The sequence below is a fragment of the Syngnathus floridae genome, chromosome 7 (assembly GCF_059516105.1).
Source record: "Syngnathus floridae isolate MCC-2025c chromosome 7, RoL_Sflo_1.0, whole genome shotgun sequence".
Classification (NCBI taxonomy): Eukaryota; Metazoa; Chordata; class Actinopteri; order Syngnathiformes; family Syngnathidae; genus Syngnathus; species Syngnathus floridae.
Window position 1 is genome coordinate 16,263,917 of NC_142419.1, and position 19,402 is coordinate 16,283,318.

The 19,402-nt window shown below is 42.4% G+C and overlaps 1 protein-coding gene across 3 annotated transcripts in view; it reads left to right on the forward strand.

Moving 5' to 3' along the window:
• Window positions 1-19,402, forward strand: part of cadm1b (cell adhesion molecule 1b) — a 172,969-nt gene that overhangs the window by 135,785 nt on the left and 17,782 nt on the right. For 2 of the 3 annotated variants that reach the window (XM_088381252.1, XM_088381250.1), the window contains exons 10-15: window positions 6,475-6,495; window positions 10,436-10,582; window positions 13,595-13,747; window positions 15,128-15,265; window positions 18,405-18,563; window positions 19,276-19,372. In XM_088381252.1, the coding sequence (XP_088237378.1) occupies window positions 6,475-6,495; window positions 10,436-10,582; window positions 13,595-13,747; window positions 15,128-15,265; window positions 18,405-18,563; window positions 19,276-19,372 (715 nt within the window). The remainder of the gene's footprint in view (window positions 1-6,474; window positions 6,496-10,435; window positions 10,583-13,594; window positions 13,748-15,127; window positions 15,266-18,404; window positions 18,564-19,275; window positions 19,373-19,402) is intronic. The other variant, XM_088381251.1, reaches the window with a different exon arrangement.

Sequence of the window (19,402 nt, forward strand, 5' to 3'; positions counted from 1 at the left end):
GTGACCGTGTGAATTCACTGTAGGCGCCATTTTGTCCCGGCGATAGGCACTCATAAAAATGTGGCTGGATCATTCGTTTTTCTTTTTAAATGTATTTATTTTCTTTTATTTTGTAAGCATTGGAAAATGTAAGTCTTATTTGGAGAACTGCGTAAACAGAAATACTTTGACAAGTGTGTTTTTATTACTTTAAATATGTTTTGACGTGTTTATAGCGAATGGATAAAATGATACGCAATGATAATCAGGGATTGACTGTAAATAGCAGTATGATGCACATCTCCGATTCCAAACAGATCTCCAATCAATACATTCAGACATTTTTGCCTGTTTCTATTTGTCGCCTCATTTTTTTTTTTTTTGCTAACCCACTAGGAGACTCTTCTCTAATTGTCCGTGCCTCGGGGGCCCGATATCAAACACGGCTCTGTGCCTCTCCGGCTCTTTGTGTCACGCCGGATTGGTACGAATCGCGCTGAACGGTTTGATTCGCATCGATCGCCAGACATCAGGCGGCTGTGCCGGACTGTGGGATGACGCGGCCGGCGTCACCGTGAGATTGTTTTCCAGGCGTTTATAGGTCGCCCTGTTGTGATATCAGTAAGTACAGTGGAGGCAAAAGGGCAGAGCATAATAGAAGCCATGGGTTGGAGTGATGACATGGGGCCGTGTGTGTGTGTGTGTGTGTGTGTTTCAATGGCGAGACACTTTGCTTCAACGCTCTCACACATACGAGTGAAGAAAATTTTGAAATAATTGAATGTTATATGGTATCACGCCATACGTGTTTCATTAGTATGTGTGCGAAGGGTAAATGATGTCTCCGACGGGTTCTCATCGACACACACATTCACACACTCTTCCTAATGAGGCCCGGGGCTGGAGATGGTTCCATCAAGGAAGTCAACACCCCGCCACCGCGGCGATTCGCTCGGCGGGTTCTCCGCCGCACACCTGATTGATAGCAGCGATTTGACTGAGAAAAAGGGAAATGGGAAATTGAAAAATGGTGTGGGTAGATTGGAAACAACGTGCTGATTATAAACCGGGTGAGGAAACAAAAGGCCTCCCCTCCGTCTCGCTTCTCGTCTTTGGCGGCGGCGAGGCAGCAGGTGCGTGTCACACAGGTGCCTGATTGAGGCGCACAAAAAGACATTACGAGCGCAAACAAATGGACGTGGTTAGCGTCCCCGGATGCGTTTTGGGCTGATAGAGGTGATTATGAGCGGAGGAGCGGAGGCGGGGCACAGAATGGGCACAGGTGTTCGAAGGAGGAGAAGGCGATTCGGTGTCACCGCGATATTAACCCGTCCTTATAATTAACCGTGTGCGTCTTGTCGGTAATGTTGACGGGAAACAAATAAATCGTTTTTGCGCTAATCTAGGGTATGACTCATTTGGGATCGTTTCAATCCAGAGATTTGTCCAATTGATTTCTTACAGGGAACACTTGAAGGGTTCTGTTTAGCATGACTCTGATTTTGACTTGTTCCAAGACTTTTGGAGAACAGTTTAGATAGACTGTATTGCCCGAATCTTTCCATGTCTTACATTTCGGTAGTTAAACGGCCCAGTGCTGCAGCTCGTGTAATAATAGAGGCTCTTTGGTGGCTGAAAATGAGGACAATTTGTAAAACGCAAGTGTGGCATAAATTAGCCGCTACCTGCTCGTGAAGCGGGCACGGGGGGCTTTGTTGCGTCTCATAAACGAGTCTTGGCCGCGGCCCCTCTGGTTTAATATTCTCCGAGTGCTTCCAGACAGCGAGTGGCCGTGCAGCAGCTGTCTCTTGAACCTGGCTTTTGGACCCCTCCTCCTCCACTTAGCCCCTCTGACCGGCCTCCTTTGCACTCTAGCGATGACAGGCACTGTCAGACGCTTCTCCTAATGTCCTAATTACCGTCCTCTCTTTTCTTTCTCTCTCTCTATCTCGCTCTTTTTTTTTTTTTTTTAATATCTATCTGTGTATACACTGAGGCCATTGTGCACTCAGTAAGCAGATATGCTGGCAGACAAGCTTGTAGCCTGTCCGAGTTCTCCCCACGGGAGAAACGACAAGGCTATCAATGCATCCTCACAACAGCAACAGGAATATTCCATTTAAGGCTTTTTAGAGGCTCACATACTAAGATGCTTTCTGTGCACAGGCACTACCGAAAGCCGTTCAGACTCGGGTTCCTAAATCTCTTTCATGCTGCTAAATTACAATCACACATATGTTATTTCTTTTTCTATTTCTTTTATTTATTATTTTGTTTTATTTTATATCATTTTCTCGCATACACTGTAAAAAATAACCCAAATTGGTTAACATGGGGAGCAACCCAAATTTACTTGCCAAATGACACTCTGTAAAGGTAGCAGGTGTGAAAATGGTTGAATTACGGTTGGAGAATCTTTTGGAAATGTTAAGCGCTTAACTGTTGTACTTATGCTCGGAGGAAGTCTGCGCCGTAGTCACTCGCTACTTTACTTTAACCTCACTTCTCTTCCCTTCCCGCAGTCCCAAACATTCCTGTCGCAAATTATTTGAAAGATCCAAAAAAGAACAGACCGTGGCAGAAAAGAAGCCTTTGCGAGGAGAATTTGCAAATGACGGAAGCGTGGCCCCGAAATAGACAACGTCAATGAAATGTGATGAGTCACTCGAAGGCGGCGGCGACGACTTTTAAGACGGCGCTCAGTCAGCCGTTCTTGTTAACACAAGAGAGCGGCATGACTGCAGCCGGCGGCGGGAAGAAATCATTGCACCTCGTAGGGAATTCGCCCGCTCACTAGCTCGCTCGCTTTGTGATTTATGGAGCGGTGAAGTCACTGCATTTGTCACAATCAGCACTCTTAATAGTGTGTTGCCATAATTCACTGTCGGCTTGCTATCAATGTTTATTTCGGACAACCTGTCTGCAAGAGAGCTTTTCTTTCATTAGGCTAAGATCAATTTGGGTTTTTTTCACTTTGGCCTTCCGTGTCTTTTTGAGGTCGCGTTTATGTTCATCTTAAGGCGAATCTCTCTGAAACTTAATTTTCTCAATTTTAGACTAACTTCTTGTTCGATTCCAACAAACAAATCCGCCATTTTGTTTCTCGGTAGAATTCTTTTTATTGGATCTCATTATCATGCTGTTGTACCAAACATAGTGGGAGGCCTAAATGCAGGCATAAAGATTTTTTTTTTTTTTTGAAATGATGCCATTCAGCCTCCCACTCGATGCTGTGAGACGTTACAGAAGGTCATCTACTGGATGTTTACAGCTCCTGTAAATCCACCTGATTGGGCGGGAACGTGCGTTTACATCCACTCAACTATATGTTATGCTTGGTGATGAGTGTTTCAGAATTCTGGCAAAATGGAAAAGAAGCTGGGAGGGGGAGAGTGTTTAAAAATACAGTGCACAGGAACGTCACCAGCTGTTCACTTTCTTTTTCTACGATTTAGTTTTTTTTTTTTTAAATATAAGCAACAGCTCTGTTTTATTGGTTTGTTGTTATATTTTTTTTTATTATATTTTATTATTTATCTTATCTTATTTTAAGTATCATCATAGTTAAGCTTGAAACCCAGTTTAGATCCAAATTTAATATTTCTGCAATCGAGAGAGGCAGGGTGCACCTTGGGTTGACAGCCAATCACAGTCCTGCCCCCCCCCCTTCGAAAAAAAAAAACCCTAAAAAGATATTAGAAACAGCTCTCGGTATGAGTCACTGCATTTCTACACTAAATAGTCGTCGCGAAATGAATCCCCCTCTGACGGTGTCAATCAAAACGCAGCATTATTACCTTTGTAAAGGCATTTTCTTTTATTCCGCTCTCCTGCGATTGTGCAGGTGTACATAACCGAGTGATCGGGGGAATATAAAACTGGAGAGGAAATGAAGCCCAGGCACATTTGCCGTTTTCTGCATTATTTGCACTCTCTGATAATCAAAGTGTGGCATCCCCGAGGACCGACAGGATTGATTATCATTTCGGCTCCGTTGGGTTGTCATGGAGATGGACCATGAACTGGAAGCTGTGGTTCATAGCATTGTGAAAAAAAAAAAAATCCCGGAACAGTAACAATAATAATAATAAATCGACAACATCTTCAGATAATATTTGATTTATTAGAGTTAGAATGGAGAAGGCGTGTGTGTGCATGTAATAACGTTTTGTGTTTTATTTTTGAAAGTGGAATGGCTATGATTATTGGTTGAGAGTCCGCAGAAGGGAGAAAAAAAAAAGTCTGATCCCTCGAATTAAACGAGAACACAATGGGCAGCGCACAGTATGGCACACAGCATCATAAGCAGAATGGAGGCGATGTTTTACCTGTGAGGGAGAACATAACATTGAAACGCGGTTGCTGAGAAGACATGTCGACTCATTAGTGTTTCAAACAGAGAGCCATGATGGCGGGTGGCGGCGGCGGTGGGGGGGCTGCGCTATGCATGGGATGCAAAACATTGTCAGCACAAATATAGTTCAAAATGTAGCCGTTAGCAAAGTTTGAAGCTGGTTGATTTCAAGTTTAGCGGTGACAGTCAACATCTAGGAAAATATTTCTTTCTTCTTTCCCTTTTAGTTGTCATTGTTGTTGATTTTGTTTTAGATTGGCTAAAAGTGATGGTTTATGATGATGCCAGATGCTTTTATTTCCCAAAGCTTAGTAGACATTTATTTTTTTGTTCTAATGATGTATTTAATACCTCGGTAGATAAAATGTGAATGCCACTAGGCTTTATGGCTAAAATATTTTGTGTTGTTTTGTTCACATTCAAGTGTGATATTTGTAAGTGGCTCCTCTTCGTAGTTTGTTTTTGACTTCCTTTCTCTAAGCCGCCTATTGGCTTAAACCGTCTTGGCTCTTGAGTTGTTTTCTGACTTCATTCCTAAAATGACAAAAGGGTTTTTTGTTTGATGTTGTTTTTCATTCAAGGTCATGGAAAGTTGATTTGCTTTGGCCATTAATATTTTCCATTCTCTATTTAAGACTACTTCCACAAAGTCTAGCATCACAATTACTACTTTCCTATTTGCCGGGGCTTTACCGCCATCTTTCTACAATTTAAAGTGCTACACAAGGAGCAGAAAAAAAAAGTGAAAACTGCGACACACTTATCTTAAGGTCTTACTTTGATGCGCTGCTGAAATAAATAGCGCCAAAAATCCGCAAAGCTAACGTTGCCGATGACACTCCTCGTTATAAAGCACCTTTCACATCCGCTTTTTGTTTCTCCCCACAAATGCCCGGGCGAGTGTGTAGATTGGGATGAAAAAGAGGTGAGGAGACAAGGACAGACATCATTGGGAGGACGCTTGGCCTGCCCGCTCTCATCCGGCGTGATTGACAGACGGGCGCATCGGCCGCACTCTCGCCGAGGCGTTTTCCCGCCCCGAAATCTGTCCATCAGCGCCGGTCTAAGCAGAGCGACAGCCATGACATCTAATCACAGGCCAGCCGGCGCCTCATAACTTGTGGCTAATGCGCTGCAGGTAACGCAGGGGGAGAAACGCCGCCGCCGCTGCCTCACCGCGCTATTAATAGTCTGGATGGCGGCAGCTGACAGGAAGTGGATCGCTCTGATGGCGAGGGAAGGTGTCGCTAGACTATATCACAAGTCTGTTTGGCTTGAAGTCTCATCAAACTCGACTGCGTCCGTGCATTTGACCTCACAAAGTGACTGGAGCCTAACGTTTTATTTCCTTGCTGTCACTTTGGGCCGCTTCACCCGAAAGGACCTGAGCTTAGCATGCCGGTGTATCAATTCCTCGCAGACTTGTCCTTGAGCCTTTTATTTTGTGTGTGCACAATTTGCTATGATGGATATTTTCCCATAGTGAATTTATATTGATTCAAAATTAGTAGTTCGTTTTTGGCAATGTGTCTTGGATCTGCTAGCACTGAGCAGTGGCTAATTAGCATTAGAGGTCGACGCCCCCTCCAAACTGGCTAATTCCATTCCTTCTGTTACACTGTTAGGGTAAAGTTTTGACAGACACTCAAGCGTGTCAGAGCGTACTTTGTTTCCTGTCCATCATGTGTTAGTTGTCAGTCTCAACTCTGTGACCCCTCCCCACCCCTCGCTGACATGTCAGCAATGCGCAAAGATTGGAACAAGGACACATGTCATACCTTGCACTCTTATTACGCCGCCAATCACGGCAAGGAGGCAAGCAGTTTGCTCAACATTTGTGCTGCACGGCTGCATCTATTGCACATGATGGAAGGTGGGGGGGTGGGGGGTCATACGCCATCACCCAATACAGTAGTTAGTCGTTCAAAAAGCCAAACGCTAAACTGGCGTATTGCATTTTTTCGTTGATTGAAAGTCTTCCTAGCAACCCGTGACTAGCATTTACGAAACAAACAACATGACATTTTTATTGTAAATGATTTCGAAAATTCGCCATGCAATAAATCTGTCTTCTTGCTTTCTTGCTTGCTTTCTGCTCCTCAACTGTCTTCTCTTCTTTTCTTCCCGGCCTGCCGCATCAGGAGCTGCTGAAACCATCACAGGTACTACTTTTGCTTTTTTTGCGCGCCGCTCCTCGGTTGTACGTGACTGCTCATTTCTGCTTATTATCAACGGATCTTTTTTTTTTTTTATTGAGGAACGAGGAGAAAGTACACACAGATGAAGTTGCTATCATTTTTTTTAATCTCCCAAGTCAACATTTCTTTGTCTTTATAAGGTTAATTAGTTGCCCCATTCATTTGTTGTTCTGAGATTCATATATAGTATATATCGAGAGGTAGGCTTGATTTTTTTTTTCTTCTTCATCTTCTCACAAAGTCAATAAAGTCACAAAAGCACTCAGCTGTTTAATGGGTTTGCAGTTGATTCTCACAAGTCACCATTGGTGCTTTTCTAGGTGGAGGCAACCATTATTTTCATCACAGGCTTGTTCAATGAGTTATTCCAGTTCGAGTTCTTCTTATCTTTTTTTTTTTTTTTATTGTTAACACTATGCGTTTTGTAACGTAGTAGGAGAGTGCCTGTCATGTCTTCTGGGGAAAACACATTATTTCATATTTCACAATCTTTGTATCCTAATTAATACATTATTAAAAAATCACAAATAAGATTAATTATTAAGTTAATTGTCAATGTCCTAATACAAACTGTCAAAATCATAAAGATAAAAATAGTCAGAGTAAGCCCTCTGTCATTTGTGGATCGTTTCAGCAATGCAAGAACATCTGTTTGTAATAGAACATCTTTGACATAAGTTTTTAAAATTGAAAAGAAAGATTTCTCCAGTTAAAGATATCGATTGTCGAATCGGTAAAAGCAAGCAAACATGGCGGTTGCGCTACGAAACACTCGAGACTTGGAAAACTTTCGTCCTTGTGAGTAGCTTCAGCTGCCGACTCCCTCTGGTTATTACGATAAAGATAAAAGTGACTTTTCTTCTCTGATTAGGATGTCGTTGTAGTTCATGACATTTTATAGGTGCTAATCATTTCAAGTTTTCTCCTTCCCCTTAAACTTATAATTGACGCTTTTTACTGACTTTCAGAACTTTTCTTTTCATGTGTGATTTTTTTTTCTTTGGTTTTCTTCACGATGTGAGATTTTTCTAGCTTGACGAGTAGCTTTTTTTTCGCCCACTTTTGTGTTAGCCAATCATTAAACAAGGATTCTACACACAGAGAATCAAGTTGGTCAAATTAGTCAGTCTGACACCTTTTGAAAGCTCCTCATGCAAAGGTTCCAGAAGTTGTAATTAAACCCTATAAGACCCAAATCCCCATTGCAGTTGTGAAGAAGCGTTTCATCATGAGGTTCAAGCTCTAATGACTGCGCGGTGTAAAGCGACGCAGCGGGGAGAAAAAGAAACAGAAAAGTTTTATTGTTAATGATGTTCTGTAGTGGCGCTTGTTGCTAGCCGACGCGCTGACTCAGGCAGTTGGACGCTGGCCTGTTCTGCTTTTGATGTTACCACAATAACAAAGAATCAAAGAGAGCGCCGTTAGCTAAACGTTAGCTGAAATTGGCCTGGTTTCGTTGTGCCGTCCAATGAAAAGCAAGAATTGGCAGAACAAAATGGCGTCCTTTTCTGCCACATTTCCTGTCAGTTAGGTGGACTGCTAATATTTGATCACGTTTACCACCCGGGAGGGTTTATGTTTGACTTTGCGTACATTCGACCAAATTGGATCCACTCATTAATGAACAGTCGGCCGAAGCTTTTTAGTCGACGCTGCCAATCTTGGAATCGTCTCCACTTGAGCCGAAATAATTTGGTCTTTGCTCCGTTTTGAGTGGCAGAGCCCTCCATGGCAGATTGCGCATCCTCTTTGGCTGCGCGTCGGCCTCGCTCGCCATGTTGTGATGCGGCAAGAGGCAGGCGGCCATGTGTAGAGCTACAGGCACTTTACTCTTCCAGACAGCTGCTGGAATGAGTGTGCATTTATCAGCCAGTCGTCTGTGCCCAAATCTCCCCCCTCCCACCGGCGCCCACCATCCGGGATTAATGAGTGTCTCTCCTCATTTGCACCCAATCATGAGCGGGATGCTGAGGCAATTGAAAATGTTTACTCCAATCGCCAGAGCCCTCCATGTTGCACAAAGTGGCCCGTTTTCACTTTGATGGGATTGCTAATCACGGCCGTGTTATTTATGTGTGTTTTGAATTGGAGATGAGCCTAAGATGAGAAGGATGCTGGAGCGCCACCAATATTGCTCAGGGCTGTCGAGGATTTATTTACAGTTACTTTTCTCTGCCGGCCAGATCACAGCGAGCGGAGAGTAAGCTTGCCTTGCGCTGCCAGATATTTTCAACTTTCAGAATCTAGAAATGGGAAATTCATGCCTATTTTCATTCTGCTGCATTGCATCTTGACGCGCATTTTAACAGTCAATTAGCATCTGCTTAATTCTTTTATCGTATTCATCGTATTCGTATCGTATTTGATTTCATTTCACAAGCTTTGGTAGCTCACGTATCGTATTTTACTCAATTAGCAAAACGCTAACGTTTATTCGGGACAATGCGCTTAAAGGGCACATTGGGCCTCAGCTGACAGTTTGCTATTAATATTATGTAAATATTGCTGACGTCTGAAATGTGAATCGGAGGCGTTAAAGAGCTCATCGTCTGGATTCTAGTGTCCAAGTTGACGTTATCCCCTCCATTATCTGCTGACATTTTGCCTGTTTTCAAACATTTCCTCGCTTTTGTCCCGAATCAAACAGGGAGGCTCGTTATATCAGACAATTGGTCCGAGGAGATTTATTTTATTTTTTTCTCCGCACAGGAGGTTAATTTCTTATTGCGGGAGTTCACGGTGAATCATGTTCGTTTGGCTGTCTGTTCCCATTATCTCTCCGGAGGTGAAACAAACGCACGGCCCCCCCTTTTTATTTTTCCCTTTTATTATTCCTCCCCACTTTGTAAATGTCACAAAGCAATCGAGGGTTTTTTGCATGACGACTCGGGCATGTAAATGCGCTTTTGATGTTTGCGCCTGCGTCTGCAGCTGATAGCGTTGCGCCTCCACTGGTGTGAATCTGAGACTTTCTAATGTATTCCAAGCTCGGGTAAAAATAACACAAGGTGACTTTAAATTCTCTCCACGAAAACAGGAAAGGAAGAACAAAAAGGATTTTTTTTTTTTTTTTGTGGTGTGAGTTACGACAACAAGGTCCCGGGCTATGTCTCGGAAGAGCGCTTGTGTACCGAGAGCCTTTCGGAAGCTCTTTGCCATGCCAGGAGATAGACGGCGGCAAACTGAGCACACATTGGTCACATGGGCGCTCAGATGGAAGGCTCTGATAAAGCTGAGCCCATCATCGCCATCCAGCTCGCCATTTTGAAGATAACATGTGTCAATCGATACGCCGGAAGGAAATATCATGTGCTCAATTATTTGTCACAATAGATGATAATGTGGGGAAAATTCTGTTTTATAGCAGTAAGTGGACTAAATAATATATATAAAAGTAAATATAAAAGAACTAAATCAGAAATGTCAGTCAACATTTAAAATGGAGCAGAATCATGAAATTTTAACATTTTCGCACTATATCAGATGGGGAACACTGATTTATAGAGTGGAACACCCCATGCCCTATCAATAAAATAAATTTTTCCACCCCTTACTCTTCACGTTCCCTTGTCTCCTAGCTGCTACGTTCTCTTGTCTCCTAGCTGCTGCTCTCCAGCTTCCCTTCGTGGGTAGCCAAGCTTGCAAGCCCATCTGGCGCTGACTCACAGGGGCCCGCCACTCGGATCCGGGGACGCGGACTGGGAGGGGGATCAATAGTGGCAAACATGGCAGTCTTGTATTAAACGGATTAGACTTCGGCTGCACAATCTACACAAAGCCTGTTTGTGTAGCGTGGCATTGTGTGGCATTGTTGCCTCGTGTTGACGAAAGAAGCGCAAATATTTGGGAGGCAGTAAATGTCCAGACGGTAACGTGTGTGTGTTTGTGTGCGTGTGTGTTAAAGTGGAAGGTCAGAACCTGGCGACGGACAACGTTTCGGTGGTGGAGGGCGAGATGGCCACCATCAGCTGCAGAGTGAAGAATAACGACGACTCGGTCATCCAACTGCTCAACCCCAACAGACAGACCATCTACTTCAGGGATGTCAGACGTAAGGAACACTGCAGTATTGATTAAATATTTCATAAATAGATGTGTATATATAATAACTAATAATAATAAAGATAAATGATCATAAATAATATTAATTATAAATAAATTAATTCATAAATATTAATATTACAAGGAACTCTGCTGTAATTATTAAATATGTAATAAATATATATAATAAATAATAAAAAATAATAAAAATTAATATAATAATAAATCAACAAATATTAAATAATATTTAAATCAAAACTTTAATGACAGCAGAACGGCTGAAATGATGAGGACAAGTCTCTTAAGCGATTACTGGTTTCTACAGGAGGTTGCCATAGGAGGACATGAGTCAGAGCCTCGTACTTATTAATTTCTCGTGAAAGGTTATCTTAGCTTTATGAAAAATTCTTCCATATTCTTACTCAGGGCAGAATATGCAGAAATATTAGCGATGCTTTCAACAGCGAATTGTTGAAAGGTCGGCCTCGTTGGCCTCGAGCTCAGTTTCTGCCTTCATTAGACAACTCGATTAATTGCCGAGAATTTCGCCGGGATTTGTGTACGGATCTGAAATGACTCGACAGGTCACACCGTTTTAGTCACGAGTGTCGCATCGTTTGCAAATTAGGGAGCATCTCGTAATGTGAGCAGCTGGAAAGCTTGCGTGGCCCAGCCCGCCTTTTTTGCGTCGTACGTTCGCAAAACGTGATTTCCATCTGTCCTTGACGTTTGCCACTTTAGCACAAGTCATTAAGCTCAGGAAGCGCGCGAGATTAATATGAGATAATTCTCCGTCGGGCCATAATGGGAATACTTTTGTGTCCTTGTCAATGTTCGATTTTACGATAATCTCTTAGATTAGGAGATTGAACGTTATGATTATGCATGAGCATATGGGCCTCGTCTACTTTTTGCTAGCCCACCCCCCCAGTTGCGCTTCTTTCGCTCGTTTTTGTCGAGGATACGAGCCAGCCTTCAAGGTGATGGAGAACGTGTCCTTCTACACCACAGCCCAGCTGTTAGTTTGCAAGTAAAAAAAAAAAACTCACTCTTGTCGCTTTTTTTTTTCCAAAGCATTGTGAGATTTGAATATATCTTCAGAGGATGCAGTAGATTCTGCATTTTTGACTCTTACACAAAACCCAGCAAAGTTTTCTCACACGCGTGCACTCGTGGCCCACAACGAGGCGCTTTCGGCTACCGAATGATCACCCACTTCAATCCCCTAGTCATTCACGATGTTAGCTGTCAAACATGGCGTCTGGACAGTGAAAAATGGCGGCGTGCAAGTGTGTGCCAGCGGCAGCGACACGGCGGCCACACAGGAAGACAGATACGAGATCATGATGGTGTCTTCAACCCCGCCACTAAGGAGCGAATAAACACATTCATACTGCTGCCAGTAAATAAAAATTACCTTACAGGTTGAGGCCGGGACGCTGTTGTCGAGACGAGGCGAGATCTATGCGAAATGACATGCAATTTGGCAGAGCTGACATCTGTGATGGGAAAAATGAGGGTTTATCCGAGGGTTTCTGTGGATGAGGCGGCGCTCTTATTTATGCACTGCGACGCGCTTCTGGAGGCGACTGACTTTGAAAAAGGTGGATTTTAAATGGATGAAAAGCTAGTCCCAATCTTCTTTCAAATGTGACCGCAAAGTAAGTCAATTAGATGCTAAGGTGTGATTGACACACGGAAAAATAGGTTCGAAACGTGTTTTTTTTAAACAAAGAGGACAAGTTTAGAAGAAAAGATACGTAGGTGGATTAATGAAGAGACAGATTGACGGCTAAACAAACAACTGATGTTGTAATAATAAAATTAAAAAAAATAATGGGTCCTAGTAGAGATCCATGCGGGACACCATTCCAGTTTGGTGGATGTTTTTTAATAACATTTAAAGCTAAATATTATATGAGCTTTCCGAAGCAGTCACTAACAAGATACGCTTATTTGCCATATCAAAATTAGCCCAAACATTAAATTGGAATGTCTTTTTAAGGACAGTTTACATTTTGAAAATGCTAACTAGCAGTTAATGTTATGATACTGTTTATGATTTTCCACGTTCTAATACAGCCTGACGGCAGGAACATCAATTTTTAAAGTGCACTCATAAGCACTTTAGCTCTGGCGTCGTCGATGTTGTTTAATCTCCGCCTGGCGTCTCGGGGGGGTGTCAGCCTTTCCCTCCCTAACAGGTGTTGTGACTCTCCAACTTACACGAGCGCCATTGTTCCCCTCTGAGTCCTTCACGAGAGCTCTCAAATTATATCGGGGGAGGAGATGGGATTTCATGTTGATGCTGCCCCGAGACCCCGAGTAATGATCGTGATAATAACTGCAGAGTCTGATGGGAATACCAAATACGTCCCCGTGCGTTTTAAGCGGCGGCGGTAAAAGGAGTTGGCTAGCTTCCCGCGCGGGACCCGAGAAAGGAGGCGAGGTCGGGGTACTCATCAAATCAGCCAAAGATGTTTATGTGAAAAGATGAAATCAGCCGACCTTAACGAGAATTTAATCCAGTCTGTCTGCTATTGCCATTAAATTATGTCCGTCATGAAAACATGCCTCAGGCAAATTTTTATAAAACAACATTTTTACCCGGGCAAAAAAAATACAGTTGTCTTAAAAGATATTTTGACGTGCTTTAATATCTCGGTTAATGTATTCTGTCCTTTTACAATTGGAGTGTAACGCATTCATCCGTGACAAGGAGCAGCGGCACTGTTTTAAGAGTTGCCGGCTTGTTAGGAGTCCTCACGAGCGCTCGCCGCACTTTGCCGTCTTGGCGAGTGCTCCGCCGACTGTGAAGCTACTTTATAAATCAACTCGAATGAATCACTTTGAAGCCCACTTTTCTTTGACTCAATTAAAGAGAGAGCCCGCAAAGCTCCTCGCACTCCTCCCTATCTCATTTTCCGCCGCTTCCTCTTTTGTCTTCGTCCAACCGCATCGCTTTGGATTCTTTTTTCCGGAGGACTCTTCCCCTCAGATTGTCGTTTGTGTCCCGCCGCAGCCCTGAAGGACAGCCGGTTCCAGCTGGTGAATTTCTCCGACAACGAACTGCGGGTGTCCCTGTCCAATGTGTCGCTCTCGGACGAAGGACGCTACGTGTGCCAGCTCTATACCGATCCGCCTCAGGAGGCCTACGCCGACATCACCGTCCTGGGTGGGTAGAAGGCACACGGACATGTAACTCACTTTTATATTATACATATATACATTATAAGTATATGTTCCCCCCTTTCATTCTACCAAACCTTTTTTTTCAATTTATTTTTATTTATTATACATATATTTTTAGTATACATTCGCACCCTTTCATTCTCCCAAGCTTTTTTATGTATTTATTATATATATTTTTTTACTTTTGAAGTTTAAAGTATAAATTCCCACCCTTTTATTCTACCAAACTTTTTTTAATTTTTATTTATTTATTATTTAATTTTTGATGTTTAAAGCATACGTTCCCACCCTTTTTCTCCCCCCACTTCATCTGACTTCTTATCCACTTATGTGCTCTCTCCCATTCCTCCGCTGACAGTTTTTTTTTTTTTTTTGAACTCTCGCCGCATCATTGGTAGTAGTCATCTTTGATCCCGTCATCTTTAGCAGCCGAAACAAAATGTCAGCCAATTAGAGACCCTCGGTGCACGAAAAAGGAGCAGATGCTGGAAGCCATGGCGTCTGCCGCGTGGGCCTTGGCAGCTGTGTTGACTGTGTGAATTCCAGTGAATGTTGACTTGGCTGTTCCCAAACCATTCGCCCCTTTGAGAGTCAGCTGTGCCTTCACTCTGATGCTTTTGCGTTAAAATGACTCTAGTTAAGCTTTATTATACACGCCAACATCCCGGCGGGGATTGAAAGGAATTAAAAGCACTTTCAAGTAATTGCTTGACTCGTACAATGGAGGCTGACAGTGGCGGCGCTTTTTCTCCTAAACTGATGCTTCCATTGAAGGGTCCTTGCAATGAGCTCCCCCTCTGACTTTTGGGCTTTCAAGGAACCACAGTTCAGCCCGATGACTAATTCGCCAAATAAGCAAAGAGTATCCTGCTTTCTGTGCATGGAGGAGTTATTTGGCCCGATGCGAGAATAAGTTATTTCATATTTAAATTTCGACTTATTCATCCTTTTCTGTCAGCTCCGCTCCAGCGTTCAAAAGCGAATGGAGGAAACTTTTCAAACTTGTTTGGGCCACAAGGAAACTCGAGAGAGAACTTACAATAAAGTTGCTACTCGGAACTTTTGATAGAATCTTATTGTAGTACCGTCGATAGGCATTGTGTTATTTAAATTTGGAGAGTTTGCAACCTAAACACAATTGCCGAAGTCACATTTCGATATTTCTTGAAAACAATATATTTTTTTTTAAATTATGCATACAATATAAAAACTAATGAAATAAAATAAAAAATATATATAAAGTACTAAAACATTTCAAAATAAAAAAAAAATCCACTTCAAAATCAGTTTGAAAAAATATATATATAAACTTGTGGGTCCTCATTATTGGAGCCGTTTTTCATTTTTATTTTTTCCGCACCAGTGCCCCCGGGCAGCCCGATCATCGAGAGCCGCGAGGACGTGGTCAGCGAGGGCAACGAGACGGAGCTCACCTGCACGGCCAGCGGCAGCAAGCCAGCGGCCTCCATCAGATGGATGAAAGGAGATGAGGAAATGACAGGTAGGTCCAAATTCAAGTCTCGACATGACTTCATGCCCTCTTGCCTGCCACAGACAACCGAGTGCCAAGATTATTTTTTTTAACCATCTTTTGGATTGTTTGGCCTCATCTACAGTTTTTCCTCCCCCGAGAGTCATCCCTGTTGCTTATTTATGATTTTTTTGCTTGCTCAGCAGAGGAACTCTGTGATTAAGCCGTGCGTTAAGAGCTTCATGTCGCTGAATGTTTCTCATAAATCATCAGGCTTCGCGGCTCGTGCCGTGATTTCAAATGACCAAAATATTTACTCTCACGGCTCTGTTAAACAAGTTGAATGCTGATGGAATTTCACGGCCGTGAATCTATTGTGTTTGCCTTGAAGGAATCTATACGCAGCCAAACTCACCGTCACTGTTATGAATTCATATTTGTGCCTTTCATCTTCATTTCCGCATCTTACAGAGAGGTGTGACCTGGGGGTGTGTGGAATAATCCTTATTGCCTCTCAGTTATGATTAAGGGTCATCAATTTTTCATTATCATACAGCAAGGGGAGGAAATTCATTTTTGGATTTACCCGGAGTGGATCTGTGCAGGCTTTTTTTTTGTCAAATTCGGTGTGTATTAGAATCGAGAGGTTTCATTGGGCTTGTCATGAGATGAAATATTTAGACAGGGACCAATCGGATGCGAAATGTCATCGCCACCTCCAGTGTTCCCTCGGCGACTCCATCTTTGTTTATGAGGAATTGATGAAGAATTGCGTACGTGAGGGACATAGAAGGTAATAGCACAGAGTCCGGACACCGGAGACTCTGGTTGGATCAAATTTTGGCGTTCGATACGGTGGGCCACAATATTCTGCTGGCTTGTTTCCAAATTTCTTTTTTTTTTTTAACCATTATTTGTCGACTGTTATTGTTCGGCTACTGTATATTAATTTTTGTTTCTGGTTTCGCTGGCCAGCCTTTCTGTGTGGAGACTGCATGTTCAAAAGTATTGAAATGTTTAAAAAAAAAAAAAAAAGACCAAGTATTGTCAGGCTTTTTAAATTAAAAAAAAAAAAAAAAATTGTCTTTTGAAAAAAAAAAACAAGGCGACCATGTATTGTATAGTGAATCTTTTTTTTGTGTGTGTTATATTTTATTCCAGCAGGCTAAGCATGAAAAAGAAATCTGCTGGCTGATTTAAACATTAATGGCAGATTTGGTTTTGCAATCAATAATCAAGCTGGCAGAATTGCCATTGGCAGTTTCTGGCCCGAGAGAGAGAGAATCAGCACACAAGGGGGGCAAAATTAACATAAATTACAGCAGCAGAATGATTTCAATAATGTGGAAACGAGCTTGTCTGCTGCTGGTCTTTTACAGAATTGATTCCGTTGTCTGAATAATGTTTATAATTTGCGAGTGGTTATATGAAACCGCCCGCTGAAGATGAAATTGTAAACTGTCTCAATGTTTTGCTCATTGGGGAAAATGGGAATCAGGAAGCGGCCTTAGAAGTACCAGTAAGACAGAAGTAGAGTGCACGGCCTTAATGTTAGCGCCAACCCAGTTCATATGGATCTTTGATGTGTATAGTTGTCAATGGGAGTGAATGAGTTAAAAAAAAAAATTATTTAGTTTGGGCGAGGAACAAGGAAACGGTTGACTCGTCGGAGCTACATCAGAGATGGTCAGCGCATTTTTTTCTTCAGCGTTGTTGTGATGTCACAGGAGAGAACTTGGAAGAGCTCTGACGAGCTGTGGCTTTGGAATATGAGAAAAAAAGCAAATTGAAAACTTTGTGCAAACAAAAATACGAAGTGAAGAAGCTTGGTTTGTTGGGCAGATTGCTGTTTTATTTATTAGCGCGACGTTGTTTTGCATACGCATCATCTGAGAGGCCGTCTGATTTCCTAATTCAATCTTCTGTTCAGACGGCGTTTGACAGCGACAAGTGTCACCCTGGCAGAGGTTACGCTTGATTGCGCCGGGATTGATCAGTGGTTGATGCTCACAAGTGTGTTTTGATTAGACGTCTGCGCCTTGACACTCAAATCTGGTCCGCATTGAAATTCAAGTCCCCGCCACGATTTGATTTGTGCTTCTTTTTTTTTATAATTTATTTTTTTTATTCTTCATCTGCGCACGAATGACATTGATAATTGACACGCCTCAACATTGATAAGTACGCTCTCTGACCCTCATCTTCAAAACTCATCTCAGAAAACGTCCTCGCACTTTTTTATGTTTTAAAATTTAAAGCCGCATACTAGATGGCACCAGAATTTTTGTTTCTGCACTAATGCTAGGAAAAGTACGCTCACAATATTTGTAGCGCTGCAATATTTATTATTTTTAATGTAAATATTTCCATATTGCATATTTTGCTGTATTCTTTTTATATTTTTTTAAAATATATTTGTTATATTTTATATATTTATTTTATATTTTTGTATATTTTTTATATGTTTATATTTTATTATTTATATTTTTGTATATTTTAGATGTTTATATTTTATTTAGATATTTTATTTATATTTATATATATTTACTTATTATATATTATTATATATATAATTTTTTTTATATTTGGCATTTTCAATCATGTAACAACGGCCTGACAATATGTGATTGTTCTACTAACTCCATTTTTTTGCACATAATCAGACTAAAACTGTGTGCGCAATTAATGCCTTACTGTGAGCTCTGCAATGTAGCAGAAAAAAGTCAATCGAAATCCGTCTGTTGTTACAAGTCGTATTGGCTCGTAATCGCCCCCCGAGCGCACTACCAGCCGATGAAGTCCAGAGCAGGTCTTGGGTTACATTAATATCCGTCCATATTGTAAGTGTGCGCCGGCATCATTGGGGTTTTTTTTGGGGTCCGTCGGGGGCTCCCCTCCTGACCGGGGCTGGAATGAAAGTGCGACTCAGGTCAAAGTGGGGTGGCGTAATTATTTCCCCACTTCATTAAGCGCGAGTAAAGCGTCACACTCAGCACTGCAGCTAATGCGCTGCCCCCGGTGGCATTGTAATGCTCTCCAAATGAACCCCCCCCCTCCCCTCTCTGACAACTCCACGGGGCTGAGCGGAGGGCAGATTACTGCCAGCTTGCCCAACCCAAAAACGCAGTTTTTATTTGTCATTTTTACGCTTTGCTGATCTTCTTTCCAGGAGAAACAACAGTGGAAGAGACGTACGACCGAATGTTTACCGTCATCAGTCGCGTGCGGTTCCTCGTCAGCAAAGAGGACGACGGCATGCCGGTGGATTGCGTCGTCGAGCACCCGGCCGCCAACGACCTGCTCGCTCAGAGGAACCTGGAAGTGCTATGTGAGTATCACCGGTCAAGCCCAAAAAAAATCCTCTGTCCCCAAAGTTGGAAAAGAATCCACCTGTTGCTAAGCAAAGTTCTCAATTAATTTTTTTTTTATCGACTTGATTAATAATTGTGCAAAAGCAATTATTTTTATAATATTCCATAGCTGCAGCCCTAACTGCCATAAGTGACTTTCTTTCCACTAATTAGCTAAATTGCTACTGGCCATTCGGGGTAAGCATTCGCTTTCCGCAAAAAGACTATTTATAACCAACAAGGTGGTGCCGTTGATAGCCGAAGGCGGGTTATCTGATTAGGTGTGACTGATAAATCCGACTGGCGCCACGCACCCTAAAGGTTAAGTCACCCTATTGTAAGCGCTGCGGAATATTCATTTTGGTCCACTTTCTTCGTCTGACCTTTCAAGGAAAAACAGAAAGCTCGACTGCGAGTGCTTGACATTTTGCTAATCTTTGCCATGCGTTGATAACGGGAGAGAAATCATTTTTTGCTGTAAGCTACTATAGGCTGAGTAGATGTCAAATGTGCACATAGGATAATCCTTTTCATCCGCCGCCACCTTTCACTCCTGGCTATTTTTGCCTTTGCTCCCTTTCCAACGTTTTGAGTGCAATCATAATTTGATTTCAGTTTTGGCGAGGCAGTCAAAAGGGGCCGGCCTTGTTAAGAGTCGACGAGTCAATAAAATATTTTTTTATTTCTCAGATAAACCCGAAGTGAAGATTTTAGTGACGTATCCCCAAGGATTAACTCGAGAGGGCGACAATCTCGATCTGACGTGCGTTTTGGGAGGAAAACCACAGTGAGTGCACCGGACGAGGGGCGGAGCCTA